Source organism: Kwoniella dendrophila, chromosome 3, assembly GCF_036810415.1.
Source record: "Kwoniella dendrophila CBS 6074 chromosome 3, complete sequence".
Classification (NCBI taxonomy): domain Eukaryota; kingdom Fungi; phylum Basidiomycota; class Tremellomycetes; order Tremellales; family Cryptococcaceae; genus Kwoniella; species Kwoniella dendrophila.
In genome coordinates this window covers 2,284,604-2,310,408 of record NC_089478.1, presented here as the reverse complement: position 1 = coordinate 2,310,408, position 25,805 = coordinate 2,284,604, and the positions used below count along the sequence as shown (strand labels likewise).

Sequence of the window (25,805 nt, the reverse complement as noted above, 5' to 3'; positions counted from 1 at the left end):
AGTATATTCATAGGGATTTTGCAAGGTACAATGTATATTTCAAAGTGTGCATAAAGCGTCATCTAGCCTATAACCGTAATAAAATCAACCACTTTTGTATCCCTTTATTTCCCCTAATCTGATCAAATGAGATTCGACTATAGGATTTTTTTCAGTTTTAACCCTCTTCCAAATCCCGTAAATCTTTTGCCAAATTAATTCATCTATTCTGGTTTATCTAATTTAGGACTTTTACCTGGACTGATTGGTCTACCAAGTCTACCTGCTGTACCAGCAGCTACTTGAGTGAAATTTGGTGTTCTTGGAATATCTAGTTCATTTGATTTTGAATCACCATCTATACCAGTAGTTCCATTTCCTCCATTATTGAATTGTCTATTTGAGTTTGATGATAATAAAGAACCTTCTAATTCAATAGCATCTGTAATCATGAAATGCCACCAAGCTATAGTTAAAGGTATAGTTGATAAATGCCATAAAGAATGAGCATCTATAATTCTAAAAATAGGTGAAAAATCAAATAATTCAAAAGACATTGCTAAAGTAGTTAATAAAACCAAAATAGCTGGAGTTTGATATTCTGATGGTTTTGGATTTTGACCTAATGGTTCATGAGGTGGATAAGGTTTTGGGAATTCTAATGTTTTTCCGATTATCTTGATTTTTGGATATTTATAACTAAATGATAAACTCCATAATACCCATAAAATATTATGTGTTGCAGCTAAATATAAATTGAATTTAGTATGATATCCATATGGGAAAAAACCAATTGGGAAAGATAATAAATAAGTGAAATGACCTAAAACTATAAATCCAATTAAAGCTGTGACTGGAATTAAATATTTTGATTGTGATATAGGTGTACGTAAACCGAATATTCTAATAATTGAATATAATAATGTATATGATATTGTTAATGTCGCTGAGAAATAATCAAGTCTTTCTGTATTTGGTGTGTCTAAATAGGATTCTCAAGTTAGCATTATTGAGTATTACACTATTTGATCATTACAATGCCTTTTAAGCGAAGAAGAAAGATCAAGAAGGATTTATTATAATAAGATCTCACAAATATAACTCACCTCTAGCATGAAAAACACTACTCCAAATCCAAGTATTAATTTGAATTACACCCAAAGCAATTAACCAATTTCTCATTCCATTTTCTTTTCTAACTCTTCTACGTAAATCTTTTAATCCTTTATAATTTACATATAAATTACCCAATGAACATAAAATTGAAAATGGTTCTTGAAATGGACCTAATCGATAAAATGCCCATTTACCGTAGACTAAATCAATCGATTTAAAGGAAATTGATCAGCATGATGTTTGATTGACAAAGAGCTAATAACTTCTTCATTCGTTGAAGCGATTATACTTGAGCATAATCTCTTCCATATATGACATCGTTATCGATAACGATACAAAACCCAACACTCACATTGATGACTTTTACTTCCAGGTCTAATATTATCAGTAAATGTATGTCCACATTCATAAGCACAATTTTCTTTACATGTCCAACCGAATAATCTTAAATATGATGGTATAGGTGGTTGATGTGGTTCACAATAAGTTAATTGACATCCTTTTAAACAATGTTGAAATGTTGGATTCCGATCTCCTGATGAAGCGAATGTTGGGATTGCGGCCAATATCAAAAGACCGAGAAATATTGTCAAGGTGCTATAAGTTTGTCTAACCATCTTATCAAGCTTGTATCTCTCTCTCTGCAGGGAGGAGGAAGACTATCAATCGTTTACTTCTACCCAAATTGATTAGATTGTTGAACAAAGATGAGGAGAAACGACTCTGCAACACGTTGTTTATAAATAGTACTCTATCTACAAAGACGCGACTTTGTCTCCCTTTTTCTATCTAGCGGGATTATAAATTTATCGTAATCCAATTACGTTTTCTTGTTCTGTTGTTCGGCTTAACAAAATACTTCCGCTAATGTAGATTACGATTACAAAAGTATCCATATTCACCGTGGATCACCTCCACTTGTCAACAACTTTGATGTCCACCTGAATATATAGACAGACATCTTGCTTTCTTGCTTTGACACCGATATATTCATCTCAAACACAGTGTACATCTGATCACGAGGTACATGGCATCCATGGAGAGGGAGTCAATCAGTTATTGATCGTATTATTGTCCTCTTGAAGTCACAGAATATGCCCACCTCACCTAAAACCAAAAACAAAGGCAAGATAAAAACGCCTACTCCTCTTGCAGAAGCTGGTGAAGCTGGTGGTGGAGGAGGGTCAAGAAGATCAAGTATATCCAGTTCTGAGGAAAATATCATCGTACATCATCATCAATTTGAAGATACTGGAAGTGAGGATCAAAGAGAAGATGAAAATATAGTAGATGAGCAGGAAGGTTTATTAGGTCAGAGGAGTACAGCGTTCAATCCTATGATAGTGGATGATGGGAAGAGAAAAAAAGGTAGAATAAAGATTTTAGGTGTCTCGGTGAGTCAATCTTGTCTGTGATAAAGCAGTGCATCGGTCATCAGTGTAATCACAAGGGTCTAACGGATATACTGGCAATGTACTCGATGCATCTTTGTTTGTACAGACAGTCAAGAGTATTATACATTGCTGATGAAGTTGTATTTGTTTTAACAGCTTCCCAAATCACTACTCTATCTGATATCAATTCCACCAATACTCCTTCTTCTCTCATTCTTCTCTTCTATATCTATCACTCCACTACCCAAACATCTACCTACAATATCAAACGGTACACATTCATTTTATCCTACAGTCTTATTAATTTCTTTAGATGGATTCCGACCTGAATACCTAAAGTCACATTCAGATTTATTAAGTAATTTAATTGAATTATCGAAATCTGATATTGGTATAAAAGCAGAGTCAATGAAACCTGTTTTTCCAACTTTAACATTTCCAAATCATTGGTCATTGATGACCGGTTTACATCCTGAATCACATGGTATAATAGCAAATAACTTTTACGATCCTCTATTCGAGCGTGCTTCCTCAACAGAAGAAGATCTAGATGGAGATGAAGAAGAAAGAAATAATAAAAAAGGAGCGCAATTCGTTTATACAGAAGAAGATAAAAGTTGGAATGGAAACTGGTGGTGGGGTGAACCTATTTGGAGTGTAGTTGAAAGAGTTAAGAGGAAAAGTGCAGTTATCATGTGGTAAGTAAACTATAACGAATCGCCTATTCTGTCCATCCTTCGTCACATAAAGAACACCAATGCGATTCAGGGCCTCGGACAGAGATAATTTCAACTAATCCTGAATTTCAGGCCAGGACCACCTATCACCTCATCTGGTATATCACCTTCATATTTTGTACCTTATCGAGTGAGTATCCACTCAATACCATTCTCGCCAAACAGTCGAAAATGCCACTCTGACCATTGACGTGATATCTCATATATAGAAATTGTTACCTTCTGAAAAGTTAAATCAGATATTTTCATATCTTGATCATCACCCAATTGAAGACCGACCAGAATTCATAGCTTCATATTTCCCGGAAATTGATCAATCTGGTCACCGTGGTGGACCAAATTCACTTGGAGTAAATACAAGTTTAGCTTTATGTGATGAGATGATTGGTAAGTTGAGAAAAGGGTTGAAAGATAGAAATTTAGAGAATATAGTAAATGTTATTATTGTTTCTGATCATGGTGAGTCTTCAACTGTACTTTATTGTTTGTGGGGTTCATAACGGACATTTCTCACCTTTAATTGGTTCCATAATTCACAAAAAGACGGGGACAATTCAAAACTCGTTATCAGCTGACTTTTACATATTCTGCAATGATACTGTAGGTATGGCTGAAACGAGTAATGATCGCATAATTTACCTTGACGATATATTAGGTGAAGAAGGAGTTGATGCAATTGAACATAAAGATGGTAAGTGAATAATCAAGAATCCCGCTAAGATCTGGTATTATACAATATCGTTATTTTTGACCATCAATTCTTACGGAACAATTTCTTTTGTTATAGGTTGGCCTTCCGTTGGATTAAGATTCAAAGAAGGCACAGATACCGAATATTATCTGAATATTCTACTTGATGCTGCTAAATCATCAAATGGAACTTTTGCTGTGTAAGCTGTCTGTCACTCGTTAATTGTTGTAGGATATACTGATATAGTCATGGATTTTTATATAGCTATACTCACGAGACCATGCCGGAAAGATGGCATTTCAGTCATGGTCATAGAATAGCACCTATCTATGTTGTTCCTACGATAGGTTGGGCTATTAGCGATCATGTGAGTTCACCTTGTTATTACCGCTTTTTGTACTGCTCCTTTCCACTTATTACCCTATCACGGGCTGATCAAGATATATCTTGTAGCATGAACATGAAGTTTTGTTCCAAGGGGAATATCAACCAAAAGGAAATCATGGCTATGGTAAGCGCTTTTCATTCTGCTCGAACACTTGACTGATCCTGAACTTCGCTTAGACAACATTTTCCCCGAAATGCAAGCGATTTTCTTTGGTCAAGGGCCATTTGTCAATCTAATCAAGGAAAAAGCCTCTTCTGAAGTATTTGTATCGCAAAACCCTCCCATACTAAAAGGTAAGCGAATTGCCCCATTCTTTTATTTAGTCGCACCATATGGAGAGGAACTTTTTTACTGATCTCTAACTCTATAATCGGGATAATACTGTAATCAGATTTCCCAAATTTAGAAGTATTTTCTCTCGTCACAAGGTTGTTAGGGTTATCTAACGTTGAACCACTTCATAATGGTACTTTGCGATTCTGGAATAATTATCTTGGAGCAGATTAACGAAAATGCCAAAACCTCAGACCAATTCTCCAATAATCAAAATCAACTTTATTTGGCCCATGCCGCAACTATGCGGTAAGTCTAACCTTATCAAGACGGAAAGGAAAGATGTTTCTGATTTATTCCACCGTAGTAGAAAAGTATTCTGCGAGTCATCTTCCGACCCATTACCACGCAAACCCCTTTCCCTTAAGTGACTAGTCAAAACAAAAGAAGCATTGTTCGCTTTTGTGCCGCCCTTTTGACGATTTTACGTGTTTCACGGGATGAACATATCCTTCAGGTATGTGAGAATTAATCCGGAAGCAGAAGGTTAAACAGAACAAGATTGGATAGAATTATAGATTAGACTGGTCGTGTGAGATGTAAAAGTAACATAGAACAATAGATGATAGGTTGATAACGATTAGTATCGCACGTGCCTTATTTTGAATTGTATATTTTGTATATGCTAAAAAGTGCCACATTGGATATCATCATCATACAGAACTATTTCAATTTCAATTAAGAGTTGGGATTTTAAATCTCTTGGTCTTTTTACCTGTTATCTGCTATATATATATGTATTAGTATATAGCATTGTACTCCAAATGGATATAATCTTGTAGCATTATCATAATAACTTTCATCTGTATCTCTGTATCATAACTGTATTCGCATTAACGATTATTCAACATATCGAAACGGAACATCACCCCTCCTCTTCCTTCATATCGCTAGGATCCCGTTCGCCATTTCGAGCCAAGAGATAAGGGGTTAAAGCTCACTACACTATACTCTGATTCAATGAGCCCAGCTAGCGGCCAAGCATCATCATCTAGATATTCATCCAAAACAACACATTCAGCTCCTTCACATATCACATTACCATTTCAAGACTCGTTTGTAAATCTAGCTAAATTAATAGGATTTAACCCGAAGAAATTGGATGAGGATGATGAAGAGGATATAACGGATGAAGGTGAAGGTGAAGGTGATGACCAGGAATTGAGTAATGAAGATGGTGAAGTGGATGAAGAAAGTTTAATGTGGGATGCACAAGTGAGTATGATATAGGAAACATATATCGTCTAACGTTAATTAAACTGATTCTTATATATTATTCGGTCTTTAGACCGCATTAATAGCACATCATCCAGATTTAGCAATCAAGCTATACACGCAAGCTGCTTTACCACCATATTCATCTTCTGCAGCTTGTTTAGCTTTAGGTAATTTATTAATTAGAGGATCAACTTTGACTGAACATGATGATCAAAACCGAGATCATATCTCACATCAATATGATAACAACAGACATTCATTTTCTTCAAAAGGTAAAAATAAAGCTTATTCAGGTTCAGCAATAAGTGATATATCAGAAAGTGATGAAGATGATGATGACGATGCAAAGGATACGAATCAAATGAATTTAGATAGTACCATAACATCAAGGATACTTAATAAATTCTTTGGGTCTGGGTCTGGATACGGATCTATATCATCATCTGTGAAACAAAGTAAATCGAAATCTCGACCTATACCGAATAGAAGACCTACAATAGACTTAGTTTCCACGGGATGGCAAATACCTAAAGAAGGTAAAAGGGCAATAAGAGATCCTAAATCTATGGGTATAGCTGGTGCATGGTTCATATTAGGTTTAAGTTGGTTACTTCAAGTTCAAATAGAGAGGGAAAAAGACTCATCAATAAGGAGGAAGAAGCAATTGATCAAACAACAACCTTCGGAAAGGATTGAGATTGTTACGACTAATCACAACAAACACGTTATCGATGATGATGAAGTATTATCTTTTGATCCGAAAGGTAAAGGTAAAAGAACAACATCTCAATTGAATACCTCCGCCTCAAATACAGATACTATTGCAAATCCAACTGACATCCAACGTTCGCCAACACGGCCACTACCTCAATCCCCATCCCAAACCGATTTATCAGATTCTGTAGATACTATTTGTCCACCTAAATCCAACCCTAGTTCCAGCTCAGGAAGAACATTAGAATCACCTATGGTACAAACTCCGGGTGCTGCTTTGATTGACGATCCTTTTAATCGAGATATAGAGGATACCGCTAAAGATTTAGAAGTATTACAATCTATGGTGAGAGATTCCCCTAATACCGCTCACACTCACAACAAAGATCTCGTTTACACATTACAAAGCTAACCATACCTTGTTACGCAGTATGATCTTCTTCAACCTCTATTGAAGTTATATAGACATGGTCATATACAACTACATGATCCTGTAGCTTTACCACCAATCTCACTGCAATCACTTCCTGCAACTTTACGACCTCGAAATGAAACTGAGAAGGGAAGGAACGTGTGGAAACTCGGAAATGTCGTAGCTTCGAAAATTGCTGGATTGGAGATATTAAAGCAAGAAGATACTGCGCTTGAATCTGATTTAAGGGAAATAGAGAGGTTGAGAGGTGGTGTCAACATCCTGATCAACTACATAGTGAGTCCGGGAAAGTCCAACTTGAAAGTCAAGTTAAATATTGATCGTCGGTCATTCAGCTCGCTATGACCTCTCAAGATCTAGAAGCGGAAGTCTACTTTAGGAATGTCATCTCCAATCAACCTACAGGGTTTGAACTAGCAGATGATTTAATTAGACAAGCTGCAAAACGATTGGACATAATCACTTCAACACCAAGAGATGAAGATTCAATGAACGGTTACCCATTTCCCCCTACTTCAACCGATATATCAATGACCCATTTGTCGCCTCCTAAAGCGTCATCGGCATCATCACCGATAAAAACCAAATCTCGCCGAAAAACATCATCTGCACAACACGCTAGACATCCTTCCAACTCCTCGATCGCTTCTTTAACAGTATCAAGAATACTCTCGACACCTCTTAAATCTTCGGCCTCCTTAGCTTCTCTATGTTCTATATCTGATGCGACTTTTGAGCCAACAACTATACAGCTTAACGCTACTGATTGTGCAATGTCAACACTCAAGAAAGTACAAGCTAGATCAATGGCAGATCTCCAAGAAGCGTTCCAACAGGAGGAAGAAGAAGAATTATCAGAAGAACTATTACATCAAAATGGAGACGTAGATGGAGAACCTCGATATCCCTCTATGAATGGTTGGAAATTATCCCCACCAGCAGAAAACTCAATTCCATCATCTACTTTTGGTGTTTCTCAACAATCCCAGCGAACTATCGTACCTAGTTCCAACTCGAAACGTATAGGAAGTCCATATACAACACGTCAATTGGGTTTATCAATTTCACCAAGCATTACTTTACGTCCGATCAACTCTTCACCACAATTCAGTAATTTACACTCAACATTATCTATCTCTCAATTTGAAAAGGATAAATCATCACATTCTGAATCATCAACACCTCCTATTGGAATGGAGAATATACGTAAAAGCAGGTTACTACCATTTGAACCATCATCATTAGAAAAAATAAATCCAATTGATCCAGAATTAGCTAAAGCTGAATTATCGAGTACATTGACTAAACGTGTTATATGCGGTGTTTGTGAAATGAAAGGTGTGAATTTCCCGGAATGTAGAAAATGTGGTTTAACTTTTTGTTCCAGAGATTGTAGAGTAGGTAAAGATAAAGCTGGAAATGGTAAAAAGTGAGTAAAGGTTATTCATAGATAATAGATATTATCCAAATGAGCCTTTCCTGTCAATTTGACAACAAAGAAGTGTACTGATTATATATCCCTCCAATAGACATATTTGTGGAATATGGGAATCAAGACAACTTTTATCGAATCCCGATCTGAATTCTGGTATAAATCAGATACATGTAAAATCAGCTGTACCTCCTGTTCCGACCACAACGGTTTACTAACAGAATTAACATAATCTGCGTGGCATGGAAACTGAGAAGAAGATATGCGATGTACAGTACTTAGTACATAATATCGATATGAATATAGATTTTCATCCTACATAGAGCTTGGCATATGTATACATGTATCACATCGAACTTTCTCTTCATATACAAAGCAACTAAAACTACAGCATCATTCGCAATTAAACATTCCTTGTGTGTATCTAATGATTAACAATCCTGTAACTTACGGTCTTTTCATTACACCTTCCTTTTGAATACAGAGAGATATACCACTTTCTTCCCTTACACTTTGCTTTCTTGCATTATCGTCAACCAAGTCACTAAATTATATATTCTTCATTCCTTCAAATCAGAATATACAGTCTTCCTTTTTTTTTTTTTTTTTTTTTTTTTTTGGTTTTTTTTTTCATATTTCCCGGTTTTTGTCCAATTTCTCTATAAATCTTGATCTTTTATCTTGATGTTTTATCTTAAATCTAGGTAAATAAGAAATTAACGATTTTAACACCGAAATTTTTAGGTGGTGGTTCTTCATAAGAAACTTGTTCATCAGTTGGAATATTTGAAAACATATCTAATTCATCAATTTTTAAATGTTTTGGTTTTTTAATCAACCAATAACCTAATGTTAAAATTGAAAATACTGGTAATCCAATATAAGCAATAACGAAATTTGATGAATTCCATGAACCTTTTGTAAACACTTCCCAACCGTTAAAAATAATTATTATTGTAGACCAAAAAATCACCCAATATGCTGGATAAGGTTGTAAGCTATTATGATAACTATAGATATATGAATATCGTTAAAATCGGGTCAGATGAAGAAGGATCAAGTGCATCACTAGTATAAATGATAAAGTTTTTTGTACTCACTGTAATGTTTTTCTGTTGATACCTTGAGCTTCTAATCCTTTTTTAAATCTCAAGTATGTGACTCCGATAGTACCCCATGTGATATAACCGATTCTATAAATAGGGGGGAATATAAATCAGCAAATTTGATTTAGAAATTTGGATTATGTAGAATACCTTATAACTCACAAAGCATTTAAATTTGACAACCAATTCAAGACAGTTGAAGCACCTTTACTTAGCGTCATAAAAGCTAAAGCGTAAAAAATCGATACAAAACATAATGAAACGATTGGTAAACCTTTTTTAGTTGTTTTTGATAAAACTCTAGGAGCGTAACCTCTTAATGATAAACCATATAACATTCTACTAACAGAATACATTAAACTTGAACCAGCTGAAAATGCTGAAGTCAACACAGCAGCATTGATAATTGATGGTAAAACTTTTATACCAGCTCTTGAAAAAGCAATAACGAATGGTGATGAAGCTGCTGTACCTGTTGATTGTAATAAAGATTTGTCCGTATAAGGAACTAATAAACCAACCACAAAAATTAATAAGATATAGAATATTGTTATTCTCCAAAATAATCTTTTGATAGCTTTCGTCAAAGCGACACGAGGATTTTTAACTTCTGCTGCTGCATATGCAATTGATTCTATGCCTGCGAATGATCCTGCAGCTTGTAATAAGTTGGTGAAAAAACCTAAGAACTTTCCTAAATCTCCTTCAAAATGATATTCTGCAAATGCTCCAGGATCTTTCCAATATCGGAAACCAATCCTGTCATGATCTGGTCCACCACCTAAATCAACAACTAAACCAGCAATAATAAGACCAATAACAAGGGCGACTAGATGAAAGACACGTTAGTTGATGATATATCGTGGAAAATAGACCGTATTTCCTGTAACTTACTCTTGATGAATGCGAAGATAAACTAAAAGATTGTACTATTTGTTAGCGATTTTTTTTATTCTCAACCAATCTATATCAATACTCACTTCACTTTCACCGAACCATCTGACACCGAAGAAGTTCTGCGATTGGAAGAGATCTTAGTGAATTGCCGCCAGTTAATCCTGAATATGACTCACAATAGCAGCTGCACCAACCATCAAAGCAATCATATAACCAGCTTGATGAGACTTTGAGAAAGCTACATGATAGTGAAATCAGTTACCCATTTTTTTAATCCAATTACCGTCATTTTCCCATACTTTATAGTATCACTCACTTTGATCCCAGTACGAAATCAAAATACTTGCAGAAATAACTTCTGAAGGTAAGAATAAACAATATTGAAAACAGACTTGCCATCCAATAGCAAACCCGACTGAAGGGTTTAACCATCTTTCAATGAAATGAACATAACCACCTGAAATAGGTGCGTAAACTGCCATTTCACCTACACAAACCACTAGAAAGAGTACAAACCTGATTAGCAATTATTGTTTCAAGTCGGAGTGAGGTGAACACTTACACATTGAATATACAATTGAACCTGTTAATATATAAGCTAATAAAGAACCAACTGGACCACCATGTGCGATTGTTTTACCTGCACCTAAGAATAAACCTGTACCTAAAGTACCAGCTAATGCAATCATCTGCATATGTCTTTGTTCCATTTTTCGTTGAACACCATCGTCTGTTCAGGTAGATGAATCAGCTTGATTACTAAACATGATGACCAGAAGATTGAATTGAATTGAACTTACAAAGATTGGTATGAACATCGACTTTAACATCATCTTTAGTAAATCCAGCTTCTTCATCCACTACAGATGTTATAGCGGCATTACCAGCTGGTAAAATCTTATCATCATCGTTATATACAGGTGGGGTTGCGGCTGACATCTTGAATATCGAAAACCTTCAAACCAGGCCAATGTATTCTAACTAGATCTAACTTTGAGGTAGGTATAATATAGAGACAAGAAAGAAAGATGAAGAGAAGGAATCGAGGAAAGCTCCAGAAGTTATGGTAAGTAGGGATTGCCTATGCCCACGAATCACAGCTCCTCCAAGTACTACAGTAGAATGGGTTGTCAGCTAGACTAACTATCAAAGACAAAAAGATAAGGTAGATAAGTGAAGTTAGGGATACGTGGGGCAAATCAAGCTAGTCTTGTGGGTACCCATGATTCGTGAGTAGGTGAAATAAAATACATACAGATGGATACATTTTCTCTACCGTTTCTGTTCGCTCGGACCGATATCCCTCATGTTGAAATGTGTACATACAGTAGATGTGTGAAGCAAGGGTGTTAAAACGTTAAAACGCCGTCTGAAGTCCGATAAACCTGAATGAAAACAATATGTTGAAAGAGAAGGGATAAAACGAGTGTCCGAAAGGATTTTTAAGAGTTGAGCGACAGCGCTTTCTTACTTTTCTCTTCGATTCTCTCCTTACGCACTTTCTCATGATGAGCAATCTAGGATAGCTCGCCAATTGCTGGATAACTTTGACTTAAATCAAGGGATTTTGGATGTGTTAAGTTACCTGTAATAATTCAATAAAGACAAAAACACCATAAAATTTCGGGATGAAATTTGTTAACCCGATCGATCGAAAGGGCAGCTAACGAGAGGCTTTTCTGATTCTACTGTCTACTTTACGCAAGTTACTTTACTTCTTTATCTTTCATTAGCAATTCCTTCATGAGGGTGAGGTTAAATGGGATAATGCTAAATACACTCTTGTAATCAAAAAACACAACTCACGTACCTCATATCGGTTAAATTCGTCTCCGTTGACATCTTGAATCCCGATAACCAGGAAAAGAAGAAAACAATCTAACCAATTCAAGTTAATCTCAATAAAACCTTGTTTGCGCCAAATCGCAATTTTGATCTTTTCTTGGTACCCTATTTTTAGCGCCGCTTATATATGGAAGAGGTGAAAGTGGGTTCAAGCAGGAGGGAAAGACAAGTAGATTCCGTCGATATCGATTTCCGTGAAAAGCAAAGGGGAAAGAAAAAGACAGGTACAAAACATCATATTTGCCCATTGACCGGCGCAAGAAAACTGATTGCCAGATAGAATGGGACAACATCATGCCTTGGTATGACTTACTCATATGATCACAAAACTGCAGATTCTTTCTTGTTCGCGATACGAGTTTACATTGGAACTTCTTAACACAACACTACTTATCGTACAAATTACCTATCCTATTTATTGATGCTTCTCACATCGATTGCAAGTTCAGCTGTTATCAGAAACTTATGAAGGGACAGGCATTCCCATGAAACTTCTACCATCTTTACTCTTAAAGCTTAAATCTCTTCCAACTAAATGAGCTTCAGCAGATTCTTTGCCAATAGCTTCAATATCAAGTTTGGATTGTTGGTCACCTGGTAAAAGATCATAGATAGCTTGAGCATAGTCTTTCGAAATCGCAGCTTGTTGAACTAGGTATTTATGTTGAACGATAGTATCGGCAAACTACGGAATGACATATTAGCCATACTTCTGGATTATAAATGATACAGAGACATACCTTGAGTAACTTAGCGGTGTTGGTGTGAAGATGTTCTCTTTGTGTATCAGTCATGACTCTAGTGTAGAGTTCTCTGACTTGATCGTATTCACTAGCTTCACCCTCATGTTGCCAGTGACTTTGTCGAGAAATAATGTTGGAAGCAGCTTGGTGAGGAACTTCAGCAACTGATTTACCAGCAAAAGTTGGTGCTCTTGATCCGGGATTAGTTGATTGGTAACTGTTGGGGAACTGAGCATATGTGCAAGAAAGTTAGCCTTGCACTATCCATTTTCTGGGATACTTAATGTATGATGTCAGAAACTCACGTAAGTAGGTTTCTTGCCTGCATCTCCGTCAATTCTCATTGAACCCCAGTAATTGTCGGGTGAGTGGAATTTAGAGAGGACTAAGGGTAGTTTGGTATTTATCAGATACTATTTATCAACAGTGGGAAAATGAAATCGCTCACAAGGACAATTGACAGGGATCTATAGTCAATCAGCAGTTAGATCATACCCCATGCACGGCTAAACTATATATACTCACTTGGTGGATATTAGCACTTTGGAGACGGGTGTATTGAGCATCTCGGTAGCTGACAAAATGAATCATCAGCCAGACACCAAGCCGATCAAGTTGATCCACTTACAAGAAAGCTCTCCAGTTGAGTAAGGTATCTGGAGAAAGTTCGATACCAGGAACAAGAGAACCAGGTGAGAAAGCAGCTTGTTCTACATCTCGATGATAATCTTCTGGATTTCTGTTGAGTTCTACTTCCCCAACTTCTTGCATTGGGAACTGACCTGCAAATAATCCTCTTTAGTATGGTTCGACCGCATCATGAAGAGGTGATGATTAACTTACCTCTTGGCCAGATCTTGGTAACATCGAATGGATCGAAATTAGTTTGTGTAGCTTCTTCAGGCGTCATAACTTGAATCATCATTGTCCATTTGTAAGTACCACCATTATGGAGTTTTTCATAAAGTTGTCTCTTTGAATAATCGGGATCAACACCTTGGGTCATAATGGTTTGATCGAAATCAAATTGTTTTGCACCATGTTGTGGTCGGAAATGATACTACTTCAACGTCAGCTTTGAAAAAATCCGTCGTAATTATCAGACCAACATACCTTGACGTAGACAAATTTGCCTTCAGCGTTGACCCATTTGAATGTATGGCATCTACGGTATGAGTCAGCCTTCGCCTCTTAGCGGTTGTAGTTATAGTGAAAGAAACTCACCCGTAAGCGGAGAAATGGTTACCATCTGGTGTAGCATGATCTGAAAGTAACATCATACCAGCATGTTGAGATTCGGGTACGTTGGCAAGGAAATCGAACCATGCATCTTCACTCGTCATTAGTAAGGAATCTCGGAGGGGAATAAATCTGAAAAACTTACTGAAATCCAACAAGAAATTTTGAGGATTTCTTTGTTGAGATCTAATGTTATCGGGACCTGCCAGTCAAGGATTAATATCTATTATATTATTGACATGATCGATCGAGAGATATACCGACCTTGGAAAGGATCTCTAACAAAGAAGACTGGCCAGTTAAGGCCGACCATATCATAGTTTCCTTCATCGGTATACAATTTGAGTGCGAAACCTCTTGGGTTACGAGCTGCATCAGGGTATTCCCTCTATAACGTTGGTTGTACCACAGCTTAGCAATAGCATGATAGCGTAATGAATCAGGATTCATCAAAATGATGCGGCCCGAACTCACTCCATAGGTGACAGTACTCAATCGACAGAAAAGAGGTGTAGATTTGCCTACACTGCTAAGGAAACTTGCTTTGGTAAGACTGGAAACATCTTTGGTTACAGTGAATTTACCTATTCAGAGTTCAATGTTAATAATTAGCGTCATAGCTTAGTAAGTGTGATATAGAGATGGTGATCGATCGAAAACATGAACTCACCAAAAGCAGCCCAACCAGCAGGATGAACAATTCTTTCTTGTAATTTTGATCTATCAAAAGCTTGTTGTTTTTCTAAAAGTAATGCATCACCTTGATATGGAATACCACCAATATTTAAAGGATGACCTGAATCAGGTAATAATTGACCAAAATTTGATGTATAATACGGTGAATTATCTTCCGCTTGCTTTTCAGAAACTAATCCTGCAATTCTTGATGCGGTTGCTGCTGGACCTTCATTTAAACCTGAAAAGAATTGTGATCTCTGCATTGGTCGAGGATCAACACCTGGTACTTTTTCTAAAGTTGATTGAATGAATGCAGCCATTTTGATTTATTTCTGTGATATTACCTTCGATTCGATATGTTTATGGTGAATGAAATATGTGAGAAAAGAAAGAGTAGTAAATGAAGAAGATGGTGATAAAATCGATTGGGGATTGGTATAATAATACATTCTCACAGTAGTTTAGGAGATACGTTGGTCTACGAATGCTGGTATGTCAATCTGAATTGAACAGCTGATCCATCCAATAGAAACGAAACGATTTGAGCATTCCTTGATGTCATCGCTATGTACTAATGATAATAGGTAGATTTGCTGGAATGACGAAGTGTATGGGATACGATTCACATTCCTTGGATTGATATTCGCGTACGAGAACCAGAAAAGAGTATTGAATCGAGTTCAGGGGGGAAATCGAATAGATAATACAGTATCATGATGCTTATAATCGGCAAGTTTATCTAACGATTGACAATTATGTTTACATGATCATTTTAACGTGATCTATACTGTATTTGAACCACGTTTGAATATCTTTGCTCGTTTTCTGGAACCAAGCCAACAACGTTCCTTACATTTTTGCCGTAATATCCCACATTCCAGCAAACCCATCTATCTCGCCGTTCCTATTAACCGATATTCAATCCTGTGCTAGTACTAACTATACATAGGCGTCCAACCACCTAAGGTTAGTGATCATTTCCCGGTCCCGTTAAACAGCCCAGTATTCGAGTACACTATCAAGGGGCGAAGTACTCAGAAATCTCAAGTTTGAACGCGCGTCAGCAAAGCCTGTGGAATACATAGATGGGTGAGAAAGATGTTTTACTGTTGTGCTGGTCTAGTGCCAATCAGAACGGAATTATAAACACATAAAACATGGACAGTTGATACATAAAATCTACAGTCTAAATTCTAGAATCTATATATACTAAGAATACGGTGCGCTAGTGATGTATAGCTGTTTTATTTTTTTCGTGACGTGGTTTACAATGAGTAAATGAAATCTTCGTTTTGTAGATCGGTTCTATGTTTTTGAGAAGATATTAGCCTTCCTCTCAAAAAATGTCAAAACAAATGATGGAAAAGTCAACTTACAAATCCATGAAAGCTTGATCATTATAGGCACCTTCGGTCTCAACATGCCCCTCAGCAGCTTGATCAGCTCTTTGTCTTTCTCTAAGTTCTTGCCATTTTGAAGATTTTTCCAAAGATAAATCAACATGAGCACCAGTTTTACCTTTTGCGATTCTTCTTTGAACATTTCTTCTATTTAACATTGCTAAATATAAGGCTTGACAAATGATTAAACCGAACATTGCACATAAGACAATCAGATTTCCGGTTAAACCAGTATGATAATAAGGAGCTTCTTTTGATTTATATAATTGTGGTCCAACAATGTTTCCAACAGATAAACCAATAAACATCATACCTGTTGTTGTGGTCTTTTTGGTATGTCCAGCTGTATTAGCAAATTGCCAACTGAAGATTAATGGTGAAATACATTGATAAACTTGTAAAATGAAATAAACACCTAATAATTGCGATTTATGTTGTGTACCTCTGGGTAAAGTATATAGCGCTGCTGCTGCGGCTAAAGGGAAAGCTGAAGCAACAAGTAAAACAGGTAATTTCCTTTTCAAGTACACTACAGCTAAAGCTGAAAGTATATTTGATGCAATACCAATAGCACCTGGTATCATGTTGTATAAGATAGTCTGGAAAGTTGTAAGACCGAAACCTTGAAGAATTAATGGACCGAAAGTTGTAATACCACCTGATACTAGGGATATACAGAAGATATTGACGACACAGAACCATGTTTTGGGATCTAACAAACATTCTCTGACTTGTGACCATTTGAAAGTTGTACTTTGAGTACCGGTATTGTTTAACCTGATTCTTTCCAAAGCGATATATTTCTGATGATCTGAAAGCCATTTTGCTTTGGTAGGATGAGCAGGGAACAGGAAGAAACATGGAATGGATAATACGACGGCGCTGTTGCACAAAATCGATGAGCACATTGGCATAGCTACCATGGATGATTGCACTCACATTAAACCACACACGAGGAAAATTAATTGATAAGGGTGAATAGAGCTTTTTGCATGGCCAAGACCATAGGATAATAAACTACCTAAAATAGTAGCCATACCATTTGCAGAGTACCATAAGCTATTTGTTTGAGGTCAGCGAAAACTTTTTAACGAACCTGCCAAACCGAAAGTGACTTACTTATTTCTTAAAGGTTGTTCTCTTCTAGTCCACCACATGGAAACGACAACCAACATACTTGGTGAAATCGAAGCTTCGAAGGCACCCAAGATGAATCTAAAAGCAGCTAAACCAGCAAAACTTTTGAAGGCTGACATTATACATAATGATGCACCCCAGCCGAAGAAACAAGTGCAGATCCAATAATTTACTGGAAATTTGACTAAAGCGTAAATTGATAAAGGTTGAAAAACTAATTGAGCAAAGTAGACTATACTACTTAACCATGAATATTGTTGACCAACTAGATGTGCGTCAGTTTTCAATCCGAACACCGATGAAAATGATAATGATGATTTATCAAGTTGTTGAGTAAAGTAAACTAAGAAAATACTATTCACACATATTCATGTCAGATAATATTCTTCTGTAAGACATACTGAGTTTACAGAGCTCCACTCACATAGGTAATAAGAAGGAATCAATTCTTCTCTGAACAGCATTATTGTCTTCATCTGTAATTTCTGTTCTTGGTCCATCATAATGTTCAAGCCATGCTGCACCTAAATCGGAATGTTTGGCAGCAGTACCTCTACTTGTGTTTTTCGGATTTTCAAGATCACCAATGACGGATCCTTCAACGTGCTCTTCATGTATCTTCTCTGGTTCAGCGTTAGGTCGATTCATCGTTGCTGACTTTTTCTCTACAAGTATTCACAAGCCAAATTGTGGAGAAGAGGGGAAATGTAGGGATTGAGACGAAACATCTTTACACCATCTCCTCTTTATAAGCTGATCTACTGCATTCTTGACAATGAAAAAAATCCTATAGCCCCGGCTGGGGTTCCCGATATTTGTATGGTTGCTCCGCTATCCGATACATCCTTCAAGGAAATCTCACAGGGATTGATACAAGACTGCATATAAAAAAGGCAAAGAAAGAAATTTTCAATCGGCCTGAAGGGATCAATTTTCTTGATCCGATACTCAGCAGTTCGGTTTTCCCTTGTTTTGTATGAACGCCAATGACGTGAAAAGCCCACTAGCGAGAAGGAATCCGGTCTTTCGGTGCCGATTTCCATTTTCCACAACCATCTTTACCATAACATAACAGTCTTTTACCGCATTCACCGGCGGCGCGGTACTTGGGTAGAGCGAAGGCAATGTTGTGGGCCGGACTCGGAAAGGTGGTTTAAAACCGGATTTACCATGATACGACGCCGGTTTGGACTTGTTGGCTTTCGGATTTAACCTTATGGTTCTGTACTTTTACATAATTCATTGTTGCTCTCGCTTGGACATCTGATACCAAGACCCTCCCTCACGAGTTCGCTTGTGAGACGCCCTTGTCGAGGTTAACGTGATGTTCTCGGTACTCGGGGAGTATATAAGCTCTTCTCGCTCTCTGTATATGCGCTCTTGGGCTGTACAGTACATTTCACTCCGTGATATAAAGTGGAATTAGCCGATTGCTAAAGGCTAAAAACGGATCAAATAGTGGATTATAAGTATAAATACATCTCGCATAACATATTCGTACGCTCTAAATTGAATCACCTGTCAGTTCCTTTGTAGAGCAAAGAGATGATACAGGTCTGTCAATGCATGAAGACGTATTCTAAGATCATTCGTGCATGAATGGATAGACATATAGCATAAATCGTACTTTCGCGTTTAGCAGCATCCATATCGTTTCTGTCAGGTTCCGGTAACATTACCGCTAATTTCTCGGTCTCCTAAACGAGATACACATCTTCTCGCTAAAAAAGGGAATTCATAGTTCCTCTAGTTGTGCTACGATCGTTTGATGACTTGTGAGTTTTCTGCAATTCCTCTTTCTTGATATCATGCGGTGTCGGATTCTCAGAAAAAGGATATAACTAAAATTCAGCTAAAGAGGTAATATATGGTATTCAGCGGAGCTCACATTGATGATGTCAAGGATATAAAATGGTATAAAAGGATATCAAAGTGGTACCGTCATTGTCACATACTATAACTGACTTCAATAATACCAATAATACGAAACTATCACGTTGATTTGGGCAACAAGTGAAAGTACGGCAAATATGTTGAAAAGCAATCATGATGCATTCAGTTCAAAAATCGTATCGTATAAAACCCAAAAGAATGAATGTGTATATGTACCCAAAAAAGAATGTCGGAATGTCCCAAAATTGTATATAATTCTATTTTTTACTATCTATTTATCTCAACTTCATTTCACTTCTACCCTATCTATTTCCCCAATTACGTGCTTTAATTCGATTTATATAAAGCTAATCTTGATCCGGCACCACAGTATTCACGTTGATTACCTGGACAAAGCATCTGACATTGATTATCTGCTACTTTAGTTGATGTTGAACTTAAAGTTTTATCACACCAGCATTCTTGACCGTATTCAATACCAGCTATTGGATAACCTTTTAATTGACATCCTGATACACACCATTCAGCTGTCATACCTGTTGAATTGGTAAAACTGTATGCAGGTAAAGCTCTTCCATTTGTACCTTCAGTGTAACAACCTTGATATTTATATGTACCAACTGTTGAAACTAATTGAGGTGCAACGTATGATGTATAGTTGTATACTGATAATCTACCACCACCACCACAAATTTGTTTGTTGTTACCTGAACATGGCATGTTACATCCATCGAAACCTAATGCACTGTAAGATTGTAATGCTGTACCACAGTAACATTCTGAGCTATATTCAACACCAGCTAATGGTAAGTTTTTAGATAAACAGAATGCTTGGCAAGCTTCAATGGTCATGGTTGATGAAGCGGTAGCAGCTAAACTTAAAGCTCTAGGGTTGGTTTCGTTAGCACAACCTAGGTATTGCCATGGTGTAGCTGAGGCTGAGGCAGATGGAGCAACTGAGACTGATGAACTTGTTGAAGAAGCTGATTTGGAAGCAGAAGAAGAGGATGCACTTGAACTGCTTGCAGGTGCTGAGGTCGAAGCTGCTGAAGATTTGGCTGAAGTGCTTGTACTGTTGTTGACCAAAGATGAAGAAACTGAAGTAGCAGAAGCGGAAGAGGAACTTGATCTACCAGGAACAGACGATGAAGTTGCGTTAGATGGTACAGCAGAGGAAGTCAAGCTGATTGAAGAGGATGCGGAAGATGAAGCAGAAGCAGAGGCGACAGTAGAGGTGATGTTGGCGGCTTTAGATGAGGAACTTGCGGATACAGTACTGTTGGCGGATGCAGAAGCGGAAATAGATGCTGAGGAGGAAGACGCTGAAGAAGAAACTGAGGAAGAGACTGAGGAAGAGACTGAGGATGATGCTGAGGATGATGCTGAAGCACTCGCACTAGTAGAGGTGGTAGTATTGACAACTGCAGGGTTCCATCTGTAGATAGATAAACCGTTTGGTCCACCACAGTATGTCAATTGATTACCTGCACAAAGCATACTACATCTTCCATCGGTTGTAACTACACTACCAGTTTGGAATGAGTTACCACAGTAACATTCTCTTGAGTATTCAACACCAAAGTATGTGTAGCCATTACAGAATGCTGCACATTTATCTAATGTCATATCATCTGTAGCTAAAGTGTTACCGGTCAAAGCTCTTGAATTGGTAGCTTCACTTCGACAGTTGATGAAAGTGTAATTACCAACTCTGCTTGGTTGAATTGGTCCAGTTGGTGTGGGAGAAGCTGAAGAAGATGTAGAAGAAGCGGTAGTAGAAGCAGAGACTGATACAGTGACATTGGCTGATGCGGAGGCAGAGGCGGAAGCTGAAGTGGAAGAAATTACGGTGGATGTTGAAGTAGTAGCGTTGACGTCAAGAGTGTACATGTTAAGTCTGTTACCAGCACCGCAGTATTCACTACTGTTACCGGTACAGACCATGTTACAGTCTGCAAGAGGGGCAGGTACAGATCCAACACCAAGAGTGTTATCACAGTAACATTCTCCTCCATATTCGACACCAACATATTTGTATCCTTTACAAGCGGCTGTACAAGCTGAGATGGAATTGGTTGAACCTAGGCCTTTTGGTACGGATAAAGCTCTTCCAGAAGTTCCTTCAGTGTAACAACCAAGACTTGTGTAACCGTTGGTTCCGTTGTTTACGAAAGGACCTTTTGGTGTAGCGCCAGCAGCTTGAGTGGAATCTTGGAAAAGGGAGATGTAAGACCCATCGTGATTGATACCATTACCACCACAGATTTCATTGACATTACCTGCACAAGCGTAGTTACAATTTGCTTCGTCTACTTGCAAAGTTGGTGGATAAGGTGAACACCAACATTCGTTAACGTATTGTGTTCCAGCATATGCGTAACCAGCATCTGAACAAGTCTTGACACATAATTCGTTGGTACTATCAGCGTTGTTACCGTAAATTTGTTTTTGCAATTGTCGACCTGGGTTGTTTTCTTTGTAACAACCTTTGTATCTGAATGTAGCGGTTCCGTTAGGGAATTGAGGTAATGATTGTTCTGAAATAGCGTTACAGGTGAATTGAATATGTTGTTTACCGAATGATGGATCACCTAAATTCATTGTCCACTGAGCAGTTCCTGAATAAGTATCAACATCGATTTGACTTTTAGGTGCTGAACAATATAAAGTTGCAGTAGCACTTTCACCAGGACCAAGTGTTGTACCTTCAGCTAAATCTACTTGGTTAACGGCACCAATAAGACCAGCTACACCGAAAGGTGGTTTAGATACTGTAACTGAGAGTCTGGTAGAACTGTTTGTACCAACATTGGTTAATCTCATTTTAAGATTTCTTGAGGTATTTTCCAATACATCACCAAAAGAGAAAGGTGTAGAGTTGTCGTATTTAATCCAGCCTGTTCCATTGACATTTTGGAACTCTAATAAAGCTGTTGGGTATTCACCTGCAACACCGAGAACATCAAGAACTTTAGTACCTCCAGTAGTAACGAAGTTAAGGAATTGTGCGTAATTGCCAGAAGTAGAGGGGTTGAAGGCGACATTGATAGTTACTTGACTATTACCAGCGATAGCGGTTGGGATGTTGGTGAAATTGAATGGACCACAAGTTGCTTGTCCATTAACGACTGTTGCAGTTGTAAACGGACCGGTCTCACTTGAAGATGAACATTGTACTTTGGTGATAGTAAGGTTGGAGTTACCTAAATTGAGTAAAATGGCTGATTGACTGACACCACCAACTTGTTGACCGGTAATAACACCATCGAAACTGACTGTATTTGGGGTCAGACTAAAGATAGCATTAACACTTTGAGCTGTACCCTTGAGTTTAACGGGAGTACTTGTACTGAAAGTGTTATCACCTTGAGTAGTGTTTACTAAAGCATCTGAAGATAAAGGTCCAACTTGTCCAGGGGTGAAGGCTGCTTGGAATGTGAAACTTTTTCCTTTTGCTAAAGTAAGAGGATAAGTGGTGCCGTTGTTACCAATGACAAAGTTTTTGTTACCAGAGATACTGATTCCAGTTACGGTGGTATCGACATTGGCTTGACATGAAATGGTTTTGTAACCTGAAGTAGCGTTGAGACTAACGGTACCAAAATCGTAAGGGGAAGTACAATTGAGAGGGAGATTGACAGGTGAACCGAAACCATAGAAGTAACCTTGGAGAGTTGACATGTAAACTCGACCATCACCAAAGACAGGTCTTGAGAACTTGGTTGTACCGGGAACATTGAATGAGTTGATTAGAGTCAATTTACCATTTTGTGGAACAGCGTTGTATATTCTAAGATTTGCACCTTCAACATCAGAAACCCAAACAAGACCTGTACCAGCTTGATCGTTCATTGAAGTTGTTGTACCATGTCCAACACCGAGAATATAAGCATTCTTCTCTGGTGAATCGGCTACTTTAGTGAAAGATGGTACACCATTATCACATGAGAATTTGAAGACATGAGTAGGGTATTGAATAACGTTGATGTAGATATAACCACCCTCTAAAGGATATACACCTGCACCAGCATAGACTGAGTTTTCATTTTGATAAACTTGCAGAACGTTATCTAACTTGTTAGGTCCATTTTGGTAACCTCCCATGTTATCGAGATCAATCCAATAAGTTTTACCGGATTTACCAGTTACTACACCAATTCTTTTAACGTTACCACAAGAGAATTGACTTGGTAATAATTCTAAAGGTGAAGTACCAAGATCTTTATCGGCACCATCAAGCTGTGTTTTTTCCCAAGGCATGAAGAAATCAACTGGAGTGAGAGTACCATCATCACCAATGGTCATGTGGACAGCGGCTTCTTCGAGAGAGGTAGGTGGTTGTCGGCCAGCGACTGGAATACCATTAAGTTGAGAAGCGTATCCATTACCAGAAGCAAAGAACATTGAACCTTTACCGTCTGATGCTAAACCACCACCAGACATCCAAACACCAGCACCGGGAACTTGATTTCCAACACCAGCACCTTCAGTAGCGAAAGCTTCGACCTGTTTACCAGTATCTTTATCCCAACCCATGATCCATCCAGTGAAGTTGTATTGGACACAATGAGAAGCAAAACCAGCATAGATGAATTGACCAGATTGTAGGAGAGCAGGTCTTTGAAGTTGAATACCACCGTTGAAAGATCTAATAGGATTGTTTCTAGCAGCAACACCTTCAATGTTTACAGGGAAATTAGGTTTTTCAGATAAATCTTCAACACTAACAGCGTGAACATAGTATCTACCATTTGGTCGACCTTTAGCACCGTTGGGACTTTGATCGATATAAGTTTTGGTTGTAAGATACCATGTACCAGTGTTAGGATCGATGACACCTGTAGATGTTGAACCGATATGAGGGTTAATATCGACACAACCATCTAAATCGGAAGTAAGGAAAGGGATGTGGAGGTTTCTTGAAGCAACGATAACACCTGTTTTAGCGTTGAGTTTGTAAATGTTGTTTTGCTGGGTGGCAAGATAAACATATTGAACTCCATCACCAGTGGTGTATACAAGAGGGTTGGCAAATAATTGTTCAGCAACACCTTGATAATTTCCTGGTAAAGCTGTTTTAAAGATTTGACCAAATTGAGCACTGGCGACCACTGCAGGGTCCATGTTATGGTTACTAAATAAAAGTTAGCCATCGTGACAATGTCCATGGAAAAGGATGGAGCAGAACTTACTTCATATAACCTGTTCGTGAAATATCACCACCCCATGTAATATAATCGGTAGACGCATATGCGGATGCGACTGAGAAGAGGGAACATAGTTGGATGAGGGCGTAGAAAACGTTTGAGAACATCATATTGAGCGATGTTTACGTTTTTGAGGATCTGAAGATGAAGAGATTCGAGGAGAGAGAATTTGAAAGAAGGGCTTGAAGTGGTACTTAAAGAGTGAAGTAACCACTGTCGAAGCTATGGCTATCGATACAAGAAGAATTTAGGTGTAAGGATAAGGTGGTTGATTAGTTAGTAATCTTCTAAAACATGAGTGGGAAATTTCGTATGGAATGTGATACAAAGCTGTTTATTATATATGAATGTTGTTTTTCTTTTCTTTACACTTTTTTTGTGCCGGAGTGTGGGTGGAGTGAGCGTTACATTTCTTGGTATAAATCCACACTATAAAAAAATAGACGGCTGGAACGGGAAACGAAGTTAAACCGAACGAAGATCCTAATCTCACATCATTATTATCAAAACCCTCTGACGTTACCCTGTACCTTCCAATGTATAAAGATTGAATCCTGTGCCTCTTATCTTTTCTTTTTCTTTGTGGAAACAGGTCCTGTAGTAGGTACAAGATCGACAGGAACAATCACTGAGACATTCTTCTTAATCTTGATGGAGGTTCCGAATTTTTTGTCCTGCTGTTTACCCTCGTCAAGATTAAGCTTGCTTGTGTTGTGTTTTTGAATTAGTCAAAAGATGTCTCGCGTGTTTTATGGGCAGTAGTAACCTCAAGAACCCTGAGCTACTCACTAGTATTTCATTCAGTTTGCTTCACCCTCTATGATATGCTCTGAGGGAGGAACCAAGGGAAACAGCCCAGAAGTACAGATACAGGATTTGTCAAAATTAACGGAAGAGGTAACGGTAGTCAGGAACCGGATCTCAACCGCTCGGAAGCTTTGTGTTGGTTCGAATTGCTCAATTGAGGAAAACTGGGTAGGGAAGAACTTTATTCTGGAACCTTTTGCGGAATTTCGGACATGGATAGAACGGGTATTCATGCTGGCATCAGTTTATTGAGTAAAGCGGGACAGTAGGGATTCCGGGTGGATCAACAGAGTCATACTTCAATGCAAAAACAACCATTTGCTCAACGTTCCACAATTAAGGATAGAAGGAAAGGAACCAGGTTAGCTAACCTCGGACTTGACGATTCTAATGGGCGTAATCAAATCTGAAAAAAATT

The 25,805-nt window shown here is 37.9% G+C and overlaps 7 protein-coding genes across 7 annotated transcripts; 2 read left to right on the top strand and 5 right to left on the bottom strand.

Moving 5' to 3' along the window:
* Positions 1-203: 203 nt before the first annotated feature.
* L201_003130 (uncharacterized protein) lies at positions 204-1,712 on the bottom strand (the record flags this gene model as incomplete). Its single annotated transcript, XM_066218891.1, has 3 exons — positions 204-961; positions 1,086-1,295; positions 1,448-1,712. 3 exons carry the CDS (start codon positions 1,710-1,712, stop codon positions 204-206), a joined length of 1,233 nt encoding a protein of 410 aa, XP_066074988.1.
* A 477-nt stretch (positions 1,713-2,189) lies between these two features.
* Positions 2,190-4,812, top strand: L201_003129 (uncharacterized protein; the record flags this gene model as incomplete). The annotated part of the gene is made up of 10 exons (XM_066218890.1): positions 2,190-2,489; positions 2,646-3,187; positions 3,299-3,356; positions 3,436-3,685; positions 3,831-3,917; positions 4,014-4,116; positions 4,182-4,284; positions 4,371-4,428; positions 4,482-4,598; positions 4,697-4,812. The coding sequence occupies 10 exons, from the start codon at positions 2,190-2,192 to the stop codon at positions 4,810-4,812; spliced, it is 1,734 nt and encodes a 577-aa protein (XP_066074987.1).
* Positions 4,813-5,598: 786 nt separating this feature from the next.
* On the top strand, positions 5,599-8,653 carry L201_003128 (uncharacterized protein; the record flags this gene model as incomplete). Its single annotated transcript, XM_066218889.1, has 5 exons — positions 5,599-5,853; positions 5,927-6,916; positions 7,001-7,279; positions 7,339-8,432; positions 8,533-8,653. 5 exons carry the CDS (start codon positions 5,599-5,601, stop codon positions 8,651-8,653), a joined length of 2,739 nt encoding a protein of 912 aa, XP_066074986.1.
* A 482-nt stretch (positions 8,654-9,135) lies between these two features.
* L201_003127 (uncharacterized protein) lies at positions 9,136-11,377 on the bottom strand (the record flags this gene model as incomplete). Its single annotated transcript, XM_066218888.1, has 9 exons — positions 9,136-9,445; positions 9,536-9,628; positions 9,704-10,370; positions 10,436-10,457; positions 10,522-10,557; positions 10,615-10,676; positions 10,755-10,937; positions 11,001-11,168; positions 11,239-11,377. 9 exons carry the CDS (start codon positions 11,375-11,377, stop codon positions 9,136-9,138), a joined length of 1,680 nt encoding a protein of 559 aa, XP_066074985.1.
* Positions 11,378-12,746: 1,369 nt separating this feature from the next.
* Positions 12,747-15,263, bottom strand: L201_003126 (uncharacterized protein; the record flags this gene model as incomplete). Its single annotated transcript, XM_066218887.1, has 13 exons — positions 12,747-12,968; positions 13,024-13,254; positions 13,332-13,411; positions 13,475-13,493; positions 13,552-13,600; positions 13,655-13,808; positions 13,870-14,086; positions 14,140-14,191; positions 14,251-14,356; positions 14,411-14,467; positions 14,530-14,653; positions 14,740-14,849; positions 14,936-15,263. The coding sequence occupies 13 exons, from the start codon at positions 15,261-15,263 to the stop codon at positions 12,747-12,749; spliced, it is 1,749 nt and encodes a 582-aa protein (XP_066074984.1).
* A 945-nt stretch (positions 15,264-16,208) lies between these two features.
* On the bottom strand, positions 16,209-18,128 carry L201_003125 (uncharacterized protein; the record flags this gene model as incomplete). Its single annotated transcript, XM_066218886.1, has 5 exons — positions 16,209-16,248; positions 16,320-17,225; positions 17,283-17,402; positions 17,463-17,834; positions 17,905-18,128. 5 exons carry the CDS (start codon positions 18,126-18,128, stop codon positions 16,209-16,211), a joined length of 1,662 nt encoding a protein of 553 aa, XP_066074983.1.
* Positions 18,129-19,700: 1,572 nt separating this feature from the next.
* On the bottom strand, positions 19,701-24,690 carry L201_003124 (uncharacterized protein; the record flags this gene model as incomplete). Its single annotated transcript, XM_066218885.1, has 2 exons — positions 19,701-24,507; positions 24,566-24,690. 2 exons carry the CDS (start codon positions 24,688-24,690, stop codon positions 19,701-19,703), a joined length of 4,932 nt encoding a protein of 1,643 aa, XP_066074982.1.
* Positions 24,691-25,805: the final 1,115 nt, after the last annotated feature.